The sequence below is a fragment of the Pipistrellus kuhlii genome, unplaced genomic scaffold (assembly GCF_014108245.1).
Source record: "Pipistrellus kuhlii isolate mPipKuh1 unplaced genomic scaffold, mPipKuh1.p scaffold_m20_p_1, whole genome shotgun sequence".
NCBI classification, from domain to species: Eukaryota; Metazoa; Chordata; class Mammalia; order Chiroptera; family Vespertilionidae; genus Pipistrellus; species Pipistrellus kuhlii.
In genome coordinates, this window is record NW_023425404.1 from 23,807,307 (window position 1) to 23,827,437 (window position 20,131).

Below are 20,131 nucleotides of genomic sequence, written 5' to 3' on the forward strand. Positions count from 1 at the left end.
GTTCTCATTCCCATTCGACTAAAAACCCTTTATATTTGACTCAAATATAAATAATAATATTCAGTAATCTGTCTACATTTAAACTGGACATTTATTATAAAAACATGAAAATTAAAATCCCCTGTCATATGACTGAGTTACAATGATTCACAAATGTTTTCTATTTTGGTTCAATTTCCTACTGCATGTTTGTGCAGTACACAGGCAAAGCGCTGTAGTTCTGCTATAACCTGGACTACAAGCAAGAATGAACAACTTTAGCCTAAACCGGTTTGGCTCAATGGATAGAGCATTAGTCTGCGGACTGAAAGGTCCCAGGTTCGATTCCGGTCAAGGGCATGTACCTGAGTTGCGGGCACATCCCCAGTAGGGGGTGTGCAAGAGGCAGCTGGTCGATGTTTCTCTCTCATCGACGTTTCTAGCTCTTTTTATCTCTCCCTTCTTCTCTGTAAAAAATCAATAAAATATATTAAAAAAAAAAAAAAAAGAATGAACAACTTCAGATTAAGGCACCTAAGACCTTCGACTTTGCCTTTGCCCTGACCTCTGGTACTCGGCTAGGGAGCAGGTAATGGAAAGCCCTCATTGGAACACCCCGCGTAGGCTTCATGGTGCCTCAAAATAGAACTATCCCAGAAACGTGGGCCTAGGAGTCAAAGAAACTGGATTCCCTTGCAAATGCAAGTATTACTATGATATTAAATTCCATTAATAGTTTTTTACTTAGGTATTTTATTTCTCATGAAATAAAGTTTATTAACTCTGGATTACAAGTCCTTATTCCCCAGCTGTATACAGATAGATGTCTATTGTTACGTGAGTTATTCCCATTTCTTCAAGACTGTACTTCTGCATTTGACTTTATTCTGAATTTGTAGTATATCTGATTTAGGCTTAGTAAAAATATCAAAATTAGAATTTATTTTCAAATATAGAAAAAGAAAGATGGTATCATTTAGTTCTAGTTTAGTTATTTACTTAGAACAAACTTAAACAGGCTTTGGCACTATGATCAAGTTCTATGAATGGATAAAGATGACATAGTGAGCCCTCGTCGGTTTGGCTCAGTGGATAGAGCCTGTGGACCAAAGGGTCCTGGGTTCAATTCCAATTAAGGGCATGTACTTTGGTTGCAGACTCCTCCCCAGCCAGGGCCCTGGTTAGGGCTCATGCAGAAAGCAACCAATGGATGTTTCTCTCTCCCACTCTTCCGAAAAATCAATGGAAAAATATCCTCAGGTGAGGATTAACAACAACAACAAAAAAAGATGAGATAGTGACACATTAAGTAGGCCAAATGTGAGTATAATGCTTCTCTGAAAATAAAGATATCTTATTTAAGACTTCATATTATCAAGTTATGTCAATAAAAATAAAATTTGTAAATTCCATCTTCTTTTTTTTTATAGAACTAGATGGTAACTAGGAAGAGCTAGTGTCCTTGGGCCTTATTTTAGTATGTTTTACAAAACATCCTGAAGTCAATTATTTTTAGCACAAAGAATTATGATCATGTTTAGGAAAAAATAACAAAAGTATTACAAAACAGCAGTTTAAGCTGTTAAGGTTCTGCCTGAAGTATTGTGAGGGCAACATACTCGGGTAATAATTTGCAAAGCTAAATTTTCATTACCTAATTACATTAACTGTGTATTTTTCAACTACTGGAGCCAAAGAACTTAATGATTTTCTTCTCTTTCTCACAATTATAACACTGAGATGTGCAAGAAAGCAAATTCCTTTATGGGCACTACATTACATTTTATGTTTATGACTCAAATATTTGAGGAAAAAATCCTGATCAGTAGCAGTAAGTTCACCTTCATGTCAGATATCAGAAGTCAATATGAGTCAGTCATTTCTTACCATATCATGGGCATCATGTAGCGTGCTGGATAAGCTATCACTTAGGTTTGTCATATATAGTCCTATGTCTCCCAGAACTAGAAATTAAAACATAAAAGTTTAGAAAAAGAAGAAACATAACTCTAATAATCTGAACATAAAGCTACAGAACATTACATTTAAAACTTACACAAAGAAAATACTGGCACAGTTCATAGGTAATAAATCACAAGTTACTCTCACCTCTTTTTTTAAAAGTACACTGTATAGTAACAAAGCTGAATTTTTGTTTCACCTACCAACTTGTCAGAAATTAAAAATCTATAAATATTAAATTAAGAAAGAGGCACTCCTATACACTACTGATGTAATTAAAACCTGGTTAAAATTAAAAACTGATTAACCTTTCTGGAAAACATGTTGGCAATGTATCACTATTTTACCGTGCATATTTTGACTTAGCAATTCTACTTCTAGGCATGTATTCTAAGGAAGTTATCAGATAAGTGCAATGATGGTCATTGGAGAGTTAAGTATAATACGGAAACACAAAACAATCAAAATGCCTACCACTATGGCACTGGGTTAATAAACTACACAGCCACTAAAAAGAAAAAAATGAAGCCTTGGCTGGTTTTTCTCAGTGGTTAGATTGTTGAGGATCTAATTAGTCAGAAACAGCATTTGACACTGTCCTGCATTAAAGACTGAGTGGCATATAACACCTAATACAGAGTCACAAACCCAAACAGGCAGCCAAAATGAGGAAACAAAAAAAACAAACCACAAATGAAAGAACAAGGGAATTCTCCAGAAGAAGAGATAAATGAAATGAAGGTAAGAAGTTGATCTGGTATAGAGTTCAGAATAACGATGGTAAAGATACTCACTAGCAGAAAAGATATAGTAAATATGAAAATAGAAATAAAGAATAGCATAGCACAAAGAAAGAACACATTGGAAGGAATACACAGCAGATTTGGGGAAGCTGAGGATCGAATCAGTGAATTAGAAGACAGGGTTGAAAAAAATCATTCAATCAGAGAACCAAAAAGAAAGAAACAGTTAAAAAGCAGGAGGACAGCTTAAGGAAGCTGTGGGACAATGTGAAATGAAACACTATTCAGATAACAGGTGTGCGAGAGGCAGAAAGGGAGGGAGGGGATAGGGAACGTGTTTGAAGAAATAATGGCAGAAAACTTCCATAGCATGGCAAAGGAAAAAGTCACACAAGTTCAGGAGGCACAGAGATTCCCCAAGCAAGAAGAACCCAAACCGGCCCACATCCAGACATGTCATAATTAAAATCCCCAAATTTAAAGACAAAGAGTGAATCATAAAGGAAGCAAGAGAAAAGCAAACTGTTACCTACAAAGGGGCTCCCACAAGGCTGACACCTGATTTCTCATCAGAAACTCTACAGGCCAGAAGGGAATGACATGGAGTACTCAAGATAATGGAAAGCAAGGATCTGAAACCAAGATTGCTATATCCAGCAAGGCTATCATTCAAAAAATAGACGGTCAAATAAAGAGCTTCCCAGACCAAAAATAAATAAATAAATAAAAAGGCTAAAGGAGTACGTCACCACCAGGCCAGCATTACAAGAAATGCTAAAGGAACTGTTGGAATGAGAAGAAGAAATAGGGAGAGAAACCTAGGCATACAGATCATCAGCCTAAAAACCAAAGGGTCTTGGATCTGATGCCCAGTCAAGCAAACATAACTAAATTGCAGGTTTCCCAGTTGGGGCACATAAAAGAGGCAACCAATTGATATGTCTCTCTCATGTTGATGTTTCTCTCTCTCTCTCTCTCTCTCTCTCTCTCTCTCTCTCTCTCTCTCTCTTCTCTCTCTCTCCTCCCTAGAAATGAATGAAAAAAATCCTCAGGTAAGGATTTAAAAAAAAAGAAGTAGAACTCTATGTATTGTCATAAAAAGATGTATACAATATGTTATTATGTTAAAATATTCAGGTTTCAAAATAATATGTGTACTATACCTTATTTTTAAACATTTAATATATTTTTATTGATTTCAGAGAAGAAGAGATAGAAACACCAATGATGAGAGAGAATCAGTGATTGACTGCTTCCCGCAACCCTGCACGCCCACTACTGGGGAGCCGCAACCCAGGCAAGTGCCCTTGACCAGAATCAAACCTGGGACCCTTCAGTCCACAGGCCAACACTCTATTCACTGAGCCAAACCAGTTAGGGCTAGTATATCTTACTTCTAAAAATAAAAAACACATACACATACAAATATACAGGGTATTCTCCCCAAAAAAATATATACCACTTTAACAGTTGATAGCTCAATTTTGACAATGAAATGTATTTTAATAAACACTGGCTTTATAATTATTCAAAGTGTATGTATGCATTTTTGCGGGGGGGGGGGGGCACTTTATATTTTGTTTCTATATATGCACAGAAAATGAAAGACTGGAAGGGAAGACCCGAAACTATTAGGAGTGATATTAATTCTGGATTTATGAGGGAGATTTCACTTTCTAAGGTTAAAGCCCAGAATTGTTCACTTGCAGAGTCCATATTCTTTTTACTTAAATCTTGAGAATTAAGTAAAAACACTTTTAACATAGGTACTATAGCTTAGGAATTATCAACATCCAAATATTAGCTAGGAATTACCATAATCTAACCAGTGGAATCAGTTTATACAAGTTAACGTACTCTTGGGAGCTGCCCTTTGACCATAGTTACACAGAAGCTCTCCTTCAGAGATGTGTCTTTCAGGTTCAGTGCTCAAGGTGCTCTCTATTGTTGAGGTATCAGAACTTAGCATTTGTTCGGGGGATAGGGCTTTGGTGCCAGCAGGAGGCGGCATCACAGGAACTGGCTTCGGAGGAACAGGTTGAGGAGGGAAATCCATACTCTGAGGTTCCTCATCTTTGGCCACAGACATTACACTAAGAAGAAAAAGACATATTTTGAACCTATTAGGTCACTGAAGACCTAATTAATTGTGATATTCAAAGACTATGACTCCTTTAGCTACATATTTCTATTATAATTGACAAGATTTATTTTTCCAAGATTGTTTTCATGCTCTAACCATAAACCATCTTGAAAGTTCTACCATCCACAAAATAAATCTACATGGAGATATATTGTACTACAATGTCAACTTAGTCTAGTAAATATTCACACTGGCGGGGGGTAGGAAATCATTTTCTATTTTATTAACAATGCTAGAGGCTCAGTGCACAAAATTCGTGCACAGGGGTAGGGTAGTGTCCCTCAGCCCAGCCTGCACCCTCTCCAATCTGGGACCCCTTTGGATATCAGGTCCTAAATGGGCAGTTGGATATCCCTCTCACAATCCAGAACTGTTGGCTCTCAACCGCTCTCATGCCTGTCTGCCTGATTGCCCCTAAATGCTTCTGCCTGTCAGCCTGATCACTCCCTAATCACTCCCCTGCCAGGCTGATAGATACCTAACTGCTCCCCTGCTGGCCCGATTGCCCCTAACTGCCCTCCCCTGCTGACCTCGTCATCCCTAACTGTCCTCCCTTGCAGGCCTGGTTGCCCCAACTGCCCTCCCCTGCTGGCCTGATTGCCCACAACTGCCCTCCCCTGCTAGCCATCTTGTGTCCACATAAGAGCAGCCATCTTTGACCACATGAGGGCAGCCATCTTGTGTTGGAGTGATGGACAATTTGCATATTACTCTTTTATTAATAGGATGATAGAAATCTTTATTTCAGGGTCTCCAAAAAATGCTAAAAGAGAGAGAGAGAGAGAGAGAGAGAGAGAGAGAGAGAGAGAGAGAGAACAGAAGGTATAAATTTGGTAAAAATTTTGAAAACTTAAAATTTCTGACATTCTTTCTACCTATAATAATAAAAGTATAATATGCTATTAGACCGGACAGCCGAACGACCTTCCGGACGAAACCGGGGCTGCAAGGGCTGAGCCCCTTGCATGAATTTCGTGCATTGGGCCTCTAGTTAAAGTAGCTTGTGATTTATAAAACTTCACTTATCCTTTCTGATGTTTTCAATGAGTCATGTAAGTCAACTAAAGAGGAAATGTACAGTTACTAGAAGTGAAAGTGTTATCTTTACATAGCTCTTGGGTGAAGTTCTTCATGGGGAGAGTTAGGATTCTCTTCTTCCAATGGCAGGTCGCCATCACCCCATGGCTTGGGAAGCTCTGAGCTTGATATCTTCAATTTATCAATGGAAATCTCTGACGAAGTTGGGGTAAGAGCAGCTGCAGGAGGAGGTGAAGTAGCAGGGGTAACTGTTGGAGTATTAACAAGTGTGGCAGCAGGCATGTCCTTTCCTGAAGATTTTTTTTAAAAAAAAAGAAAGAAAAGATAAAACAACTCCATAGGAAAGCAAGATATATTGTTTCAGAAATCCCAGAATATGACAATAGCTACTATTGGAAAATTTCCCAAAGAAAATAACCTTGAAAAGACATCACTTTTAACACTACCATGAACTTATAGTAGTGTAAGTGCCTATTAGGTTATATATTTTTAAAAGTGGCAACCAATTTATTGGTTCCCATGCAAGGAAAAGTAATTTACTAAAACCTAGTAAACAATATGCATCCATATACTAATCTATGAAACATACAAACCATGGAATATTATTTCATAGTTTCTAAAGTTAAAACTAAATTATAGAAATAAGGTACCTTTCTCAACAAATATTTCTTTCACAGGATAATCTGTATCATGATCTGAATCACAGGGAGAAGAATCTGGAGTTTTCACCAACACGTGCTCCTTAGGAGGTGAAGGTGAGTGAGGAGGAGTTGGCTGTGGGGTAGCCACTGGGGTACATACTCTTGCCTAAAATAAATTAACAAAATAAGATAAATGGTGCTTATAATCACCCAAGCAAAGGTAATTTTAAAAAGTGAAATGAGCTTATTCAGAGATTAGATAGATTTTAAATGGATGGGGAGGGGAGAGCCCTAAATACCCTGGCTCTTAAACATCTAAGCTATTTAGTTTCAAGACTAGCCTGTGAATAGCTCTCCCTCTGATATAGGCCCCAAAGAAATCGAGGCTGCCTCTCCTAATATGGAGAAGATTAAACAAACACAGCTGCATATCAAACCCAAACACAACCTGGATAGACCATGTACAGAAAGAATTTTAACTGACAAGATATCAAAAATCAGCCTTTTAAACAAAAGAAAATTGCTTATAAAAAGCAAGGGAAATACATTTTCACCATGGAATACTATCCAGCAGTAAAAAAGAAGGATCTCTTACCCTTTGAAACAGCATGGAGAGACCTGAAGACTATTATGCTAAGCAAAATAAGCCAGTCAGAGAAAGACAAGTTATCACATGATCTCACTCATATGTGGAATCTAATGAACAAAACAGATTCAGAGATATGGATGCAAGGAACAGACTGGAATCTCAGAGGAAGGCAGGAGGGAGAGGGGTAGGGCAGAGTGGGTGAGTGAGAAGAGATTAACCAAAGAACTTGCATGCATATAGGCATAACCCATGGACACAGACAATAGGGTGGTGAAGGCTGGGGGGGGGGGGGGGGGGGGAGCGGGTGGAGGGGGCTAGAAGGAGTCAATAGGAGGAGGGGGAAGGGACATATGTAATACTTTCAACAATAAATATTTTTTTTAAAAAAGCAATAAAAGGATAAGAAGTAGGGAAGATCAAATAAAGACAATATGGAGATGAAAAATACTGGGAAAGAAAAAAATTACACAGTTTGAAATCTATTTGTTAAGTAGATAATCATTAAAATGTTTCAAAATTCAAAAGGTATAAAAGGATGACAGTGAAAATTAGGTCTCCTTCTTAGCCATGCCCTATCTACCTAGTTCCCTTCCCCAGAGTTACTAACTATAACTTGTCTTAAGGCATTTCATATGCATAGATTATTAAATTTCCACTAGTGGGACTGAACAGTTAAAGGGCTAATTGCCTTTTTAATTTGAATACATCTTGCCAAATTTCTCTCTGTAGGGTTATTATTTTACTCTAACACTGTGGAGAATTCCCATTTTCCCCAAGGTTTGCTGAACAATGGCATTATCAAACTTTCAATGTTACTCTTCAGGAAAAATAAAATTTCAGTGACATTTTTCTTATCATCAGTGAGACTGACCATCTTTTTATATGTAGAGGGACCATTTGTATATCTTCCTTGTGTGTAACTTGCCTGGACATGTCCACATGCATGATAATATTACATAGTATTAACATATCAATGTCAAATTGTGAGGGTCTGATGATGCTGTGACCTAGCAGAAACTTCACTTCTTTAATATGATCTTTTCACCTTCTTTCCTTTTGATTCAAACTGGCCTTGTCCAGCCTAAGAGTTTCCTAACTCACCTGCCTCTCCTTCCCTTGCACCTCCACTCCCTTAATCATCAAGCCGTCATGATGTTCTGGGGGACAGTGGCATCAAATAATCTTAGGAACAAAGCCTCAACTCTGTTGACCACAGAGACAGAGTTCCAAACTACAGATAACATCTAGGCCTCAGTCTCAGCTCCAGAATGACCTACGGACCTCATCCTTGCAAAATTAGACAAAGTAATACCATGGCTGACATCAGGACCAGATGCAATTATCAACTAGCCCCTACCCTAGTGCTGACAGTCCACAGAGATCAAGACCCTAACCTCTTAGTCCCCTTTACAACCCACCCCCCAGAAGCCATGGGGGAGCCAGGTCTTTGAGCATGAGCGCCACCTGTGACTCTGGGCATGGCACCATTTCCTTAAATATAAGCCTTTACTTTCTTGGCTGCAAACTCCTGTTTGCCTTTAACTGGGCCTTGATGTATGCAGGCAGACAAACCCCTTTAGTTCAGTAACAATAGTATTTTGGTTATGTAAGAAAGTGTCTTGTTCTTGGAAGATACTGCTGATGCTTTTACAAGTGTCAGGGTATCTGCAACTTTCAAATGATTTTTAAAGAAACAGAACATAAAAACAGATAGATTTATGTTCACTGTCTCATATGTTTAATTTTTCTATGAATTTAAAAGGTTTTAAAGCAAAATGCTGGGGAAATGTTACTGTAATCATAACAACAATCAATTAATCTCCACCACAAACTGTAATTTTATGATACCCAGTTTAAAATTTGCTTATTTTCAGTGAAGGCCTGGGGAGGGGATGGGAGCAGGGTAGAGGAGGTCAATGGGGGAAATGAGAAAACATCTGTAATATTTTGAATAAAGATAAATTTAAAAACAAAAATAAACTTTGTCCATTTTACTTTTCTTTAATAAATGTATCAAAAATTCCCCCGGAACCCAAGTTATGAAAGGAGAGTCACACTTACCGGCAGGCATGTTTCACTTGTTAAAACATCCTCAGCAACACCTGCAGCGACAAGATCTTGCTTCTTTACTTCTCTGTCACCCAGCATGACAGCAATGGTCTCGGCAAGAGCTTCATTCACAAAATGACTAATCATATCTGAGCTCACAGGAACCCCAGCATCAACAAAAAGCTGGAGGACACCAGCACTTGTTCCTTCCACTGCAAAGTGAAAGAATTTCAGAGTAAGTGGGCAAGAAACATGTTTGCAATCCAAACTTTAATTCTTAAAATTTTATTTTTTTTTATTTTTTTTAAAATATATTTTATTGATATTTTACAGAGAGGAGAGAGGGATAGAGAGCTAGAAACATTGATGAGAGAGAATCATTGATCAGCTGCCTCTTGCACACCCCTCACTGGGGATGTGCCCACAACCAAGGTACATGCCCTTGACCGGAATCGAACCCGGGACCTTTCAGTCCGCAGGCTGATGCTCTACCCACTGAGCCACACCAGTTTTGGCAATTCTTAAAATTTTAGAGATGCAAACATATGTGTACAAGAGGATGGGAGGGGAAATAAAAATGAAAATAGATAACCTACTTATTATGAAGAAGAATAAGATAACTTAGCAATGCACATCTCTCTAAGCAAACAAAAAAGGGAAGGAAAACATACCAATGAAAATTTACGTATGTGGCCTCTTCCCTACTATAGCACTTAGTGATAAAAAGGATTTACAACCACATTAAATGTTCTATCTGAAAACAATCCATATTTCCAAAAAGAGGTCACAGGAATCCCTTTTCTTAACTATAATATTATATAAGCCTTGCAAAATACAAGGATGCAATGACTGTGGGGAAACCTCAGAGAAATGGCAGCTGCTTTATAAACATGAAGACAAACCTACCTTCCTTCTATTGTAGTTTCAATACTAACATTTACAGTTTAGGTGCTTGATATCAGAAGCTCCACAGGTATATTAATTTTCCAAATATATTGTATTTTTAACTCATATGAATGTGCAGAAAATCCAGTGAAATTTTAACAACTGATTTTACTAGACTTAAAGTGGCTATATTTCTAGAGCTTTGTGTGCAAAACATATAAACAATGATCTATATGACTTGATGGAGACATGACCTCTCAAAAGAGCATGCTATTAATTAGTACAACTATGGCAGCAATACCCAGAAATCCCTAAAAAGTGGGTATAGGTGTCTTGTTGAGGGATAAGTAATTATGTGTTGACATGTCTCCTTTTTCATTCCCATAATTCATTATTTGGGCATGACCAAACTCAGAACATCTCTGCCAGAAAGCACAAAAGCACTACCCAAACAGGCAAAACAAAGCAAATGCACATGGTTTTACAGAGAACAGGATATAAATAGCCAATTTGAAAATTTTAAGATTTTCATAGAGAAAAATACCAATTTCTGCGAGGCTGGGTTGGTTCAGTGGTTGAGCGTTGATCTAGGAAGCAGGAGATCATAATTCGGTACCCAGTCAAGGCATATGCCCAGGTTGCAGGCTCAATCCCCAGCTGTAGGGTTAGGAATTGACTGCAAAGTGGTATGATGGAACTTTTCGGGATGATGGAAATGTTTTTCAATATCATGATCCTGTGGCTAATATATAGCTGTGTTTATTAAAACTCATCAAACTGGACACTTAGAATTGGTGAGTTTTATGGCAAATAAGCTATATCTCAAAAAAGCACTTGCAGAATGAGGGGAAAGAAAAGAGGAAGAGGGGGGAGGAGATAAAAGAAGGAGGAGAAAAGAGGAGGAAAAAGAAGAGAAGGAAGGAGGAATACTACCCTTGAAAATACTACCCTTAAAAATAACCTCTGTGAATGATGTGGGTTCCATTAGAAAGAGGCACCTTTAGTCATTCAATGACCACATAAACTCTTAAATGTTAGTCAAGGGCTAAGCACTAAAGGAGAAACATCTTTAATCCTGAGTAATTTATAATCTAGTAAGTGAGACAGATATGTAAACCAATCACAATACAATGCAAAAGTTACTATATCAAAGATATAATCAAAGTGCTATATATAACCCTTTGGAAATAACGGATTTGGGGTGGGAGGAATAGAGGATGTTATAATCATCTGAATGTTGCAAAATGAAATAAGGTGAGAGAGAACTAACCTCCACTACAGAGATCTGGGAACTGATATAGAAAGAGCTTATCTTTTGTCAGGCAAAGAATACCTGACTTCTAGAATATGTAAATCCACAATGACCTGAAAGTTTTGTCTTTTAATAACAAAAAAAATTAAAGAGATTCCATTTCACTTACCAATGTCAGAATTCAATGGCTCACTTGCCTCACTGGCTGAAACACTGACATTAGCCATGGCCTGTTGTTGGATTGGAAAGAGCCCAGAGATAATTCTTGACATTATTTCTTGTTCTACCCTAGGGGATAAAAGTTAAGGATTCCTAAATTTGACTGAAATGTAGAAAATGTTATAAATACTACCCTTAAAAATAACCTCTAGCCATAAGCACAAACATTTACATATGAAAGCAGTCATTCTAAAAGCTGAATCTAGAAGAAGAAACAATCATGTGTATCCCCTAGCAAAATAAACCACATGAAATAGATCTCCATGTGGAAGATAATTCATTACATCAAATTAAAATCTTTCAGATTAGTCTAAAGAGTTTAACAGACCTCATAAATTCATAAGAAGGTTTAGGGCAACTATACCTAGCATATCATGCACTTAAAATGTTAGGTTCTCTACTCAAAAAGCATGGATATAAAACCACACAAGATCAGAGCTGGAAAAAAAGTCCAGCTACTCTCTCTACAAGGAATCTATACTAATAATAGAGGAATATACAAACTGTCCAGGACACCGTCACAGTAACAGTAATGACCAAACAGCAGGCTTCATGAGGTGACAAGGCCAGCAAGGGGGTTAGTGAGGGACGACCAAACGACTAAACAGCAGGCTGTGTGGGGCAACCAGGCTGGCAAGGGGGGCAATAGGGAGTAACGAGGCTGGCGAGGGGGGGGGGGGCAGCTGGGGGTGATCAGGCCAGAGGGGGGGCCAGTTGGGGCAACCAGGCCAGCAAGGCGGGGACAGTTAGGGGTGTTCAGGCAGGCAGGCAGTTAGGAGCCAGCAGACCCGGATTGTTAAGAGGGACATCTGGCAGTCAGACATCCCCCAAAGGGTCCTGGATTGGAGAAAGTGCTGGCTGGGCTAGGAACCCCACCTCCCCCACCCCGTGCACAAATTTCATGCACCAGGCCTTTAGTAAATATATAGACTGCAATATAGATAGGTAGTTTTCCTCTTAAAAAAAAGGTAATTTATTTCCAAAGTCATTGTTAGAAAGGAGAAAAAGAAGGAGGAGGAGGGGGTGGGGGATGGAATGAAATAGGATATTGCTTCTTTATATAAAAACAGCCAATACACGATTAAAAATTATTATATGCCCTGGCTAGTTTGGCTCAATGGATAGAGCATCGGTCTGCAGACTGAAGGGTCCCAGGTTCGATTCCAATCAAGGGCACATGCCCAGGTTACGGGCTCATCCCCAGTAGGGGGTGTGCAGAGTGCAGCCAATCAATGATTCTCTCTCATCATTGATATTTCTATATATACCTTGACTCTTACTCTCTCTGAAATCAATAAAAATATTTTTTTAATTATACAAGTAATAGATGCTCATTTTCAAAACACCATAAAACATATTAAAAACTTTTAAAACAGGCAAGGCTCCCTCATAATCCCAGATTCAAGGATAAACACAGTTAACAATTTGGAATCTAATTTTCCTTTTTATTCCACATGTCCATTTATTTTGGAGTGAGTTCTTATGAACTACTAGAGGCCCAATGCACAGAAATTCATGCAAGAGTAGGCCTTCCTTCCCCCAGCTGCTGGCACCAGCTTCCCTCCAATACCTGGGACTTGGACTACTTCCCTCCTCTGGCCACCAGCAGGCACCCGGGACCCAGGCTGGCTGCCCTCCGGCCCCGGCTTCGTCAGGAAGGACATTTGGAATGATGTCTGGAAGACATCTGGTCTAATTAGCATATTACCCTTTTACCCTGTTTCCCCGAAAATAAGACAGTGTCTCATATTAATTTTTTTCTCCCAAAGTTGCGCTAGGTCTTATTTTCAGGGGTTGTCTTATCTTTCCATGCGCTAGGTCTTATTTTCGGAGGATGTCTTATTTTCGGGGAAACACGGTATTATTATAGATGGTTAAATCATTAGAATCCTGCTTAGTTTATGTACCAGTGTATAAATGATCTATTTCCACATGACTAAATGTTTTTCTAAATCTAATCTTGATAACTGTATTAATATTCAGTTTAGTTTATTCCATAACTTCCTTAAGGTTTCTCACAGGGATAAAGTAAGTTCATAAGTTTATATAAGTAACAAACAGAACAGTGCCTTATTTGTAATAAGCACTATAGCTGCTAAGTAAGCTATGGCCTAGTGGCAGAACTATAATTTCCTTAGGATAAGTTTTTGGAAGTGAATCACTGGATTGAAGAACGTGTACATTTTTAAGGCTTTTTTACTTAGCAATAGACAGTCTAAGTACAAGTATTCCAGGACAAAAATAATTCTTCTAACAATTAGTTACACACTAAGTATCACATCAAATAGTTTCCAATGACTATAGCAAAGGAACAAAATTTAATAAATGAAAGGAGACAAGAAAGATTTTCAACCAAAACTCAATACTTTCCATTTATACTATATTTGCTACTATAGTTCTATTAACACCAATGCCTCTGTAAACTTACCACTGAATTAAACTACTTTCCAAGGTTTCTTTTCTCTGAATTACTTTATCCAGAATATCAGCAGTGGGATGAAAAGCAGAAGCAACTGGTGGAAATGGAGGACCATTATATTTTGTAGAAGCAACTTTAACGCTTCTATTAAACTCCAGAATTGGTTCAGAATATTCTGGAATTTCATCACATTTTTCCTCTTCCTGGTAATAATAAAAACAAAATTATTATATTCATGTATCAGTTCAACATTGCTGAGTGACAAGTAGAGGCAAGGAACTTATATAGATGAATTAACTTACCCAATACTTCGAAATTAATCAATGGCATTTCAATTCATTTGATCACATTATTTACATACACAATTTGTCTATCATATGGAAAAATATTGGTAGAAAATGATTTCCAGATCTGTTACCTGTATGACATCAATTACTTCATCAAAGTTAGTTCCTGGAAACTTCACCTCTTCATCTACCTTCGTTAATTCTGGAGTCTAAGAAAGCATTTTAGAAAGATTTTGTTGTGTTTATTGTCTTTTTAATTTATACATTGTTTACCATATTTCTACCCATAACATAAGCTTATAATAAATAGGCCTATTTTTTAAATTTTAACATCCTGTTCAGAATTTATTTCATTTGTAAATGAAATCCAAGACAGTGGCCACCGTCCTGTGTGGCTCAGTGGTTGAGCGTCAACCTATGAACCAGGAGGTTATGGTTAAGATTCCCAGTCAGGGCACATGCCCAGGTTTCAGGCTTGATCCCCAGTAGGGAACATGTAGGAAGCAGGTAATCAATGATTCTCTCTCATCACTGATGTTTCTATCTCTCCCTCTCCCTTCCTCTCTGAAATCAACAACACTATATATTTTTAAACATCAACTCCTCCACACACAAAAAAAATCTAAGATAGTCCCAAAGCCATCAGGTTCTCATTTCAATAGTCATAAAAAATTAAATATAAGTTTTTCTGTCAAGGATTCCATTAAGTTGGTATGATTGTGATTTCTCTCCTAGAGTTAAGATACAGTGCTTGTATATGTAGATATATAAGTATACACACACAAACTCACAAAAAGACAGATACAGAATCAAAAATTTTAAAAAATAGTTATTTTACAAATTTAGTTTATAGGCCTCCCTGTAAGTAACCTAGTTACCTAAAACCACAAATAGCCTCCTGAGAGCTGAAGAATAAAGAGTCAGAAAATTATTATTTGTAATCATATACGTTCTAATAAACTTCTGGTGGAAAAATAATACTAATGAAAAAATTAAATTAGACACAAATACATTTAGGTTCAATTCTATTTTACTATTTCTGATTATGGAAAATTTTCTCCCTTTCCTTAAGAATATATTCTTATACAATGGTAAGATATGTACACATATACCTTAATTAAAAAAAAAAAACAAAAAACAAAAAAAACTCAAAATAAAAGAATGTATTCTTATTTTAAAAAAAAAAGAAGAAGAAGAAGAAGAAGAAGAAGAAGAAGAAGAAGAAGAAGAAGAAGAATGTATTTTTATAGAAGCATGGAATAGACTGACAAATCTCAGAGAGAAGAGGTGGAGGAAGGAAAGATTAACCAAAGAATTTAAATGCATATAGGTATACCCCACAGACACAGACAATAGTGTGGTGAAGGCCGGGGGCGGAGTGGAGGAGTCCATGGGGAGGAAAAAGGGGGCATCTGTAATACTTTTAATAAAGATTAAAAAAAAAAAAGAAAAGAAAAGACTATATACTTGAGGACCAAATTTGCTTACAATAGATGAAAACATGAGGAAAATTACAATGCAATTTGGATGTGTTGTAGTAGAGTCATAACTTCATTACTTAGCAGCAAATAAATACTTGGAAGAAATGCATATTTGTGCATCATGTCAATAGTACAATGATAAAATAATATCCCAAAACATAAACTCCAATCATTAGAAAATTCACATTCAGAAAAATTATACTTAGTTCCCATTTAAATTGAGATTCTCCTCTGAAGAGAAAAAACTTCTTTACATATGAGAGTATTACAACTTATGTGACCAGAAAGTTATCACTAATTATTATCACTTTCAAAATATATATACCGTAAATGTAAGAATCTTAAAGTTTCATTTTCAAGTTCATAAGCAATTCCAGATTCATTCTGAATCTTCTCCTTAAAACCTAAATTATTATAATAAATTATAATGATAATGAAAGACTTCGCAGGGAATAACATTAGTTAAAATCTATAGTGAAACATTACTTAAAACTATAGAATAAATTTCTGAACAATACCTGTATCCAGGTGTTCAGAGGAGGAGGAGATGCTTGTTTGGGACTCGGCAGAGATGGACTGACATCAATGCTGACATTTGAAATGCTGTCAATATCTACACTGGGTAATACCTATAAAAGAATACAACTTGTAGTTTTCAGATCATCATTTTGACTTAAATACTTAATATCTATATATCAATAATATATAATTAACTTTTTATTGCAAAGTCAATGGAAAATAATTTTTTAATTATGAAAGGGTAATTTACAAAATTTGGAAAATAAAGGGAAACTACAAAATCCTACTATCTTAAGAAAGCTTCATTTTCACTATTCCTTTTACTAGCCACTTATATGTAGACAAAATATACAATAATTTCATTCCTGAGTTTTCAATGTAATTAAGTCATAAACATCTTACCTTGCTTCCATATAGACTTCATAATTATATTTTAAAGGACTGAAGAATATTTCAACAAATGCACATGCCTTTACTATTAACCACTTTCCTGTTGGCAAACATTTAGGATACTCCTAATACTTCTACTATTACATGTATACTAGGAGCCTGATGCACCAAATTTGTGCAGAGTAGGCCTTCCTTCCCCTGGCTGCCAGCACCGGCTTCCCTCTGGCACCCGAGACCTGGGCTTACCTCACAGCCCAGGCTTTGTCCCGAAGGTCCTCAGAAAGGATGTCCAGTCTAATTAGCATATTATACTATCATTATTATAGATCACTACAAAAAACTTCTTAATATATATAGGGTTTATTTCCTAAATTTTGAATTATATCCTTATACTAGATAGCCAGATACTAGATTAAATTCTTGAGCCACAGGGTGTGAATATTTAAGATTCTTGGTAATTACTACCAAAATGCAATCCAAATAAGCTCTATTTACAACATCAAAAAAGGTGATCAATTATAAGTTTTACCCAACCTTTACCCAATTTAACTCCTTCAGCAATAATAGTTTTTAAATGGAGGCATATTATTTTAATTTGTATTATCTGGGTAACTAGCAAGATTTAAATTGTTTGATAATAAATTATATTTCTGCTTCCCTAGAATCTTACTCATGTTCTTTGAATATTTCTGGATTTGTATCTATGTTTTATTAATTTATGGAGGTTTTTATATTTTAAAATATTTAAAAATTAATTCTTTCTAGCGTATTCCTTTCATATGTTGTCACTATATGTGATTTTCCTTTTTATTTAGAAATTTATTATATATTTATAGTTTTAGATTTTATAGATTCAAATGTATTTTTATATTATTTCTAAGTTTTCTTATCTCATATTCAAACTTAGCTTCAACTTCTATAAAGATTTCATGCAATTATCTTCTAATTCTTCCTATTTTTATACTTTGTAGTTACACATTAGCCTATTGCCTGCTTGGAACTCATTTGCTATACACAGCAGGAATTTTAGAGTCTAAAACTGATCCATTTTCCACATTGCTAACCAATTATAATACATATTTTTTTATAAGAATCCTATGTCTCAACTGATTTATCCATCCTATATTATATTTTAATTAACCAACACAATTTCTGAAATACTTTTATAAAGGACCAGTACCAAAACAAACTTTTCTAAACCCTTTGCTCCTTCAAATATCAAAATGATCCTAAAGTTCAAGTTTATTAAAAAAGTCATGTTTTTTTAAATTACAATTTCACTTATTATACATTAAACTGAGGAGAATTGACTAATTGAATGCTGAATCTTCACATGTAAGTTCTTTCTCTATTCAAATCTTCCTATATCTATATATATATATTTTTTTAATATATATCAAAGCCCAGTGACTGGAACGGTGGTACAACCAGAACAACCAGTGGCTATGATGCACACTGCAGCAACCAACCAGCCTGATCTGGGCTCTGATCGGCCTCCAACACCCCAATCTGGGCAGGGCTGGCTGGCCAACCCCCCGTGGCCCTTCTCCCCACTGGCCTGGCTAGGCCGGCCAGACCTCATCTATGCAAGAATTCGTGCACTGGACCTCTAGTATGTTTGAATATAGACTGATGAATTAATAAGTCACCAACACTGTATTTTTAAAACTATAATAGTTACAATATATTGTTCAATCATTCCCTCTGGGATATCATCAAGCCATCTGGATATGAGCCATTGGCTTAGAAAAGGTATCTTAAAGTATGCAAAGCAAGGAAAGAAACATCACATTACCACCACAGTTTTAAAGAAAAGACCCATGATAAAAGCAAAGTTTTCATGAACACTATAATAGATTTTAAGTACTAAAGTTAAGCCAACATTTTTTTCCTGAAAAACTTCTGTTCATGTGTCCTGGAATACCTGTACAGCGAGCTGAGGAGGGTCCTTTTTCTCCGACTTCACTTCTACGACTGCTATGTTAGGTTTCTTTACTCCAGTTCCTGGTTTTCGAGAGGATGGAGGAATAGAAGTAGTCACTGTTACAGGGTGTGGCTTGTTTACAATTGCTCTAGCAGGTGGCATGGAATCACTATTACTTTGCGTTTGTCCTAAAACGTTTGGAGGAGAAAATGAGTCAACCATTTCGGAAAAAAAAAAGGGGGGAGCGAGGAGGGAAATACAATATACAACTTAGATCTTTAAAGCTATATTCTCATATGAAAGAAAAGCACCATCTGCAATCACCTTTCCCTCTAGCATCACCAATTAATTTATTTGGTCATTTAACAATGACCATATCATCCTTTTAACAATGACCAACATTTATTTGGCATTCACATGTATTAAACACTTTACACACACTATCTAATTTAACCCTCAATATAAGCCTATGAGGTATTAATAACTTTACAATTGAGGAAACAGAGGTTTAGAAACTTATAATTTGTCAAAGATTATAAATGTTTCTAAGTGCCAAAGCCACAACTAAAGTATAATGTGTTATACTGTATTATTTTTATTCTCAAATCTTCATAGAGCAACAATGGACAGAAATAAAACCAACAACAAAATACCAATATTTGACCACCAATAAACAGCATGCAGGCCAACTATATTTGGTGATTATCATAACTGTCAAAAACTCGTTAGCTTTCAGTTCAGAAGTCCCACTTGTTATGGTACACAGCACTCATTAAAATCATAAACCCTAGCCCTAGCTGGTTTGGCTCAGTGGATAGAGCATTGGCCTGCAGGCTGAAGAGTCCCAGGTTCAATTTCGGTCAAGAGCACATGCCCGGGTTGTGGGCTTGATCCCCAGTAGGAGGCATGCAGGAGGCGGCCAATCAATGATTCTCTCTCATCACTGATATTTCTATCTCTCCCTCTCCTGTCCTCTCTGAAATTTAATAAAAATTAAAATAAAATAAAAAAAACAAAGACTTTAAATAAAGCCAGATTACCTGGGTTTGAATCTTGGCTCCATTCTAGCTATGTAGCCTTTGACAAATTACCTAACTCCTTTGTGCCTTGGTTTCTTCATCTATGAAACTGGTAAGTTGCTGTGTTTTATGGGTGGATTAAAGCAGTTAACATATGTAAAGTGCTTACATCTGTACCTGGCACACAGTAAGTACTTTTTAAGTTTTAGTATCATATCAGTAGAAGGTATGTTTGAACAGATCTTAGCCACCAAACTAACATGTCATTAACCCATAATATCAAATATAAAAAATTATCTGATGTTGAAAAACATCCATATTTAAATCATTCATAAAAATCAAGTAAGAATAGTAATGAGACTAAAAGAGAAAAATAGCTAAATTATTTTATCAGTTTTTACAATGATGAGCCCGAGACCTCAAATAAATAAATAATCAACTGTTGGCTTAGAATATACAGCCACACTAGTTTACTTATAACAACCTAGTTCACATGACATAAAAGATACTTTAAAGTATTTCCCTAACACATGATGATATTAAACCAGTCAAAATTCTTGAATTCTTTAATTTTTATGAATGTCTATGATAT

The 20,131-nt window shown here is 36.4% G+C and overlaps 1 protein-coding gene across 10 annotated transcripts in view; it reads right to left on the reverse strand.

Annotated features, from left to right (window-relative positions):
- The window catches only part of KIAA0586 (KIAA0586 ortholog), a 95,428-nt gene that overhangs the window by 45,835 nt on the left and 29,462 nt on the right, over positions 1-20,131 (reverse strand). For 8 of the 10 annotated variants that reach the window (XR_006741287.1, XM_045580097.1, XM_045580102.1 and 5 more), the window contains 10 exons: positions 18,521-18,708; positions 16,206-16,316; positions 14,338-14,415; positions 13,929-14,122; positions 11,451-11,569; positions 9,157-9,356; positions 6,516-6,672; positions 5,936-6,155; positions 4,542-4,777; positions 1,867-1,943 (listed from right to left, as the gene is read on the reverse strand). Coding sequence is in view for 9 of the 10 variants with exons in the window: in XM_045580097.1 (XP_045436053.1) it covers positions 1,867-1,943; positions 4,542-4,777; positions 5,936-6,155; positions 6,516-6,672; positions 9,157-9,356; positions 11,451-11,569; positions 13,929-14,122; positions 14,338-14,415; positions 16,206-16,316; positions 18,521-18,708 (1,580 nt within the window). In the remaining variant the exon portion in view is untranslated. The remainder of the gene's footprint in view (positions 1-1,866; positions 1,944-4,541; positions 4,778-5,935; positions 6,156-6,515; positions 6,673-9,156; positions 9,357-11,450; positions 11,570-13,928; positions 14,123-14,337; positions 14,416-16,205; positions 16,317-18,520; positions 18,709-20,131) is intronic. The other 2 variants (XM_045580105.1, XM_036435175.2) reach the window with 1 other exon arrangement.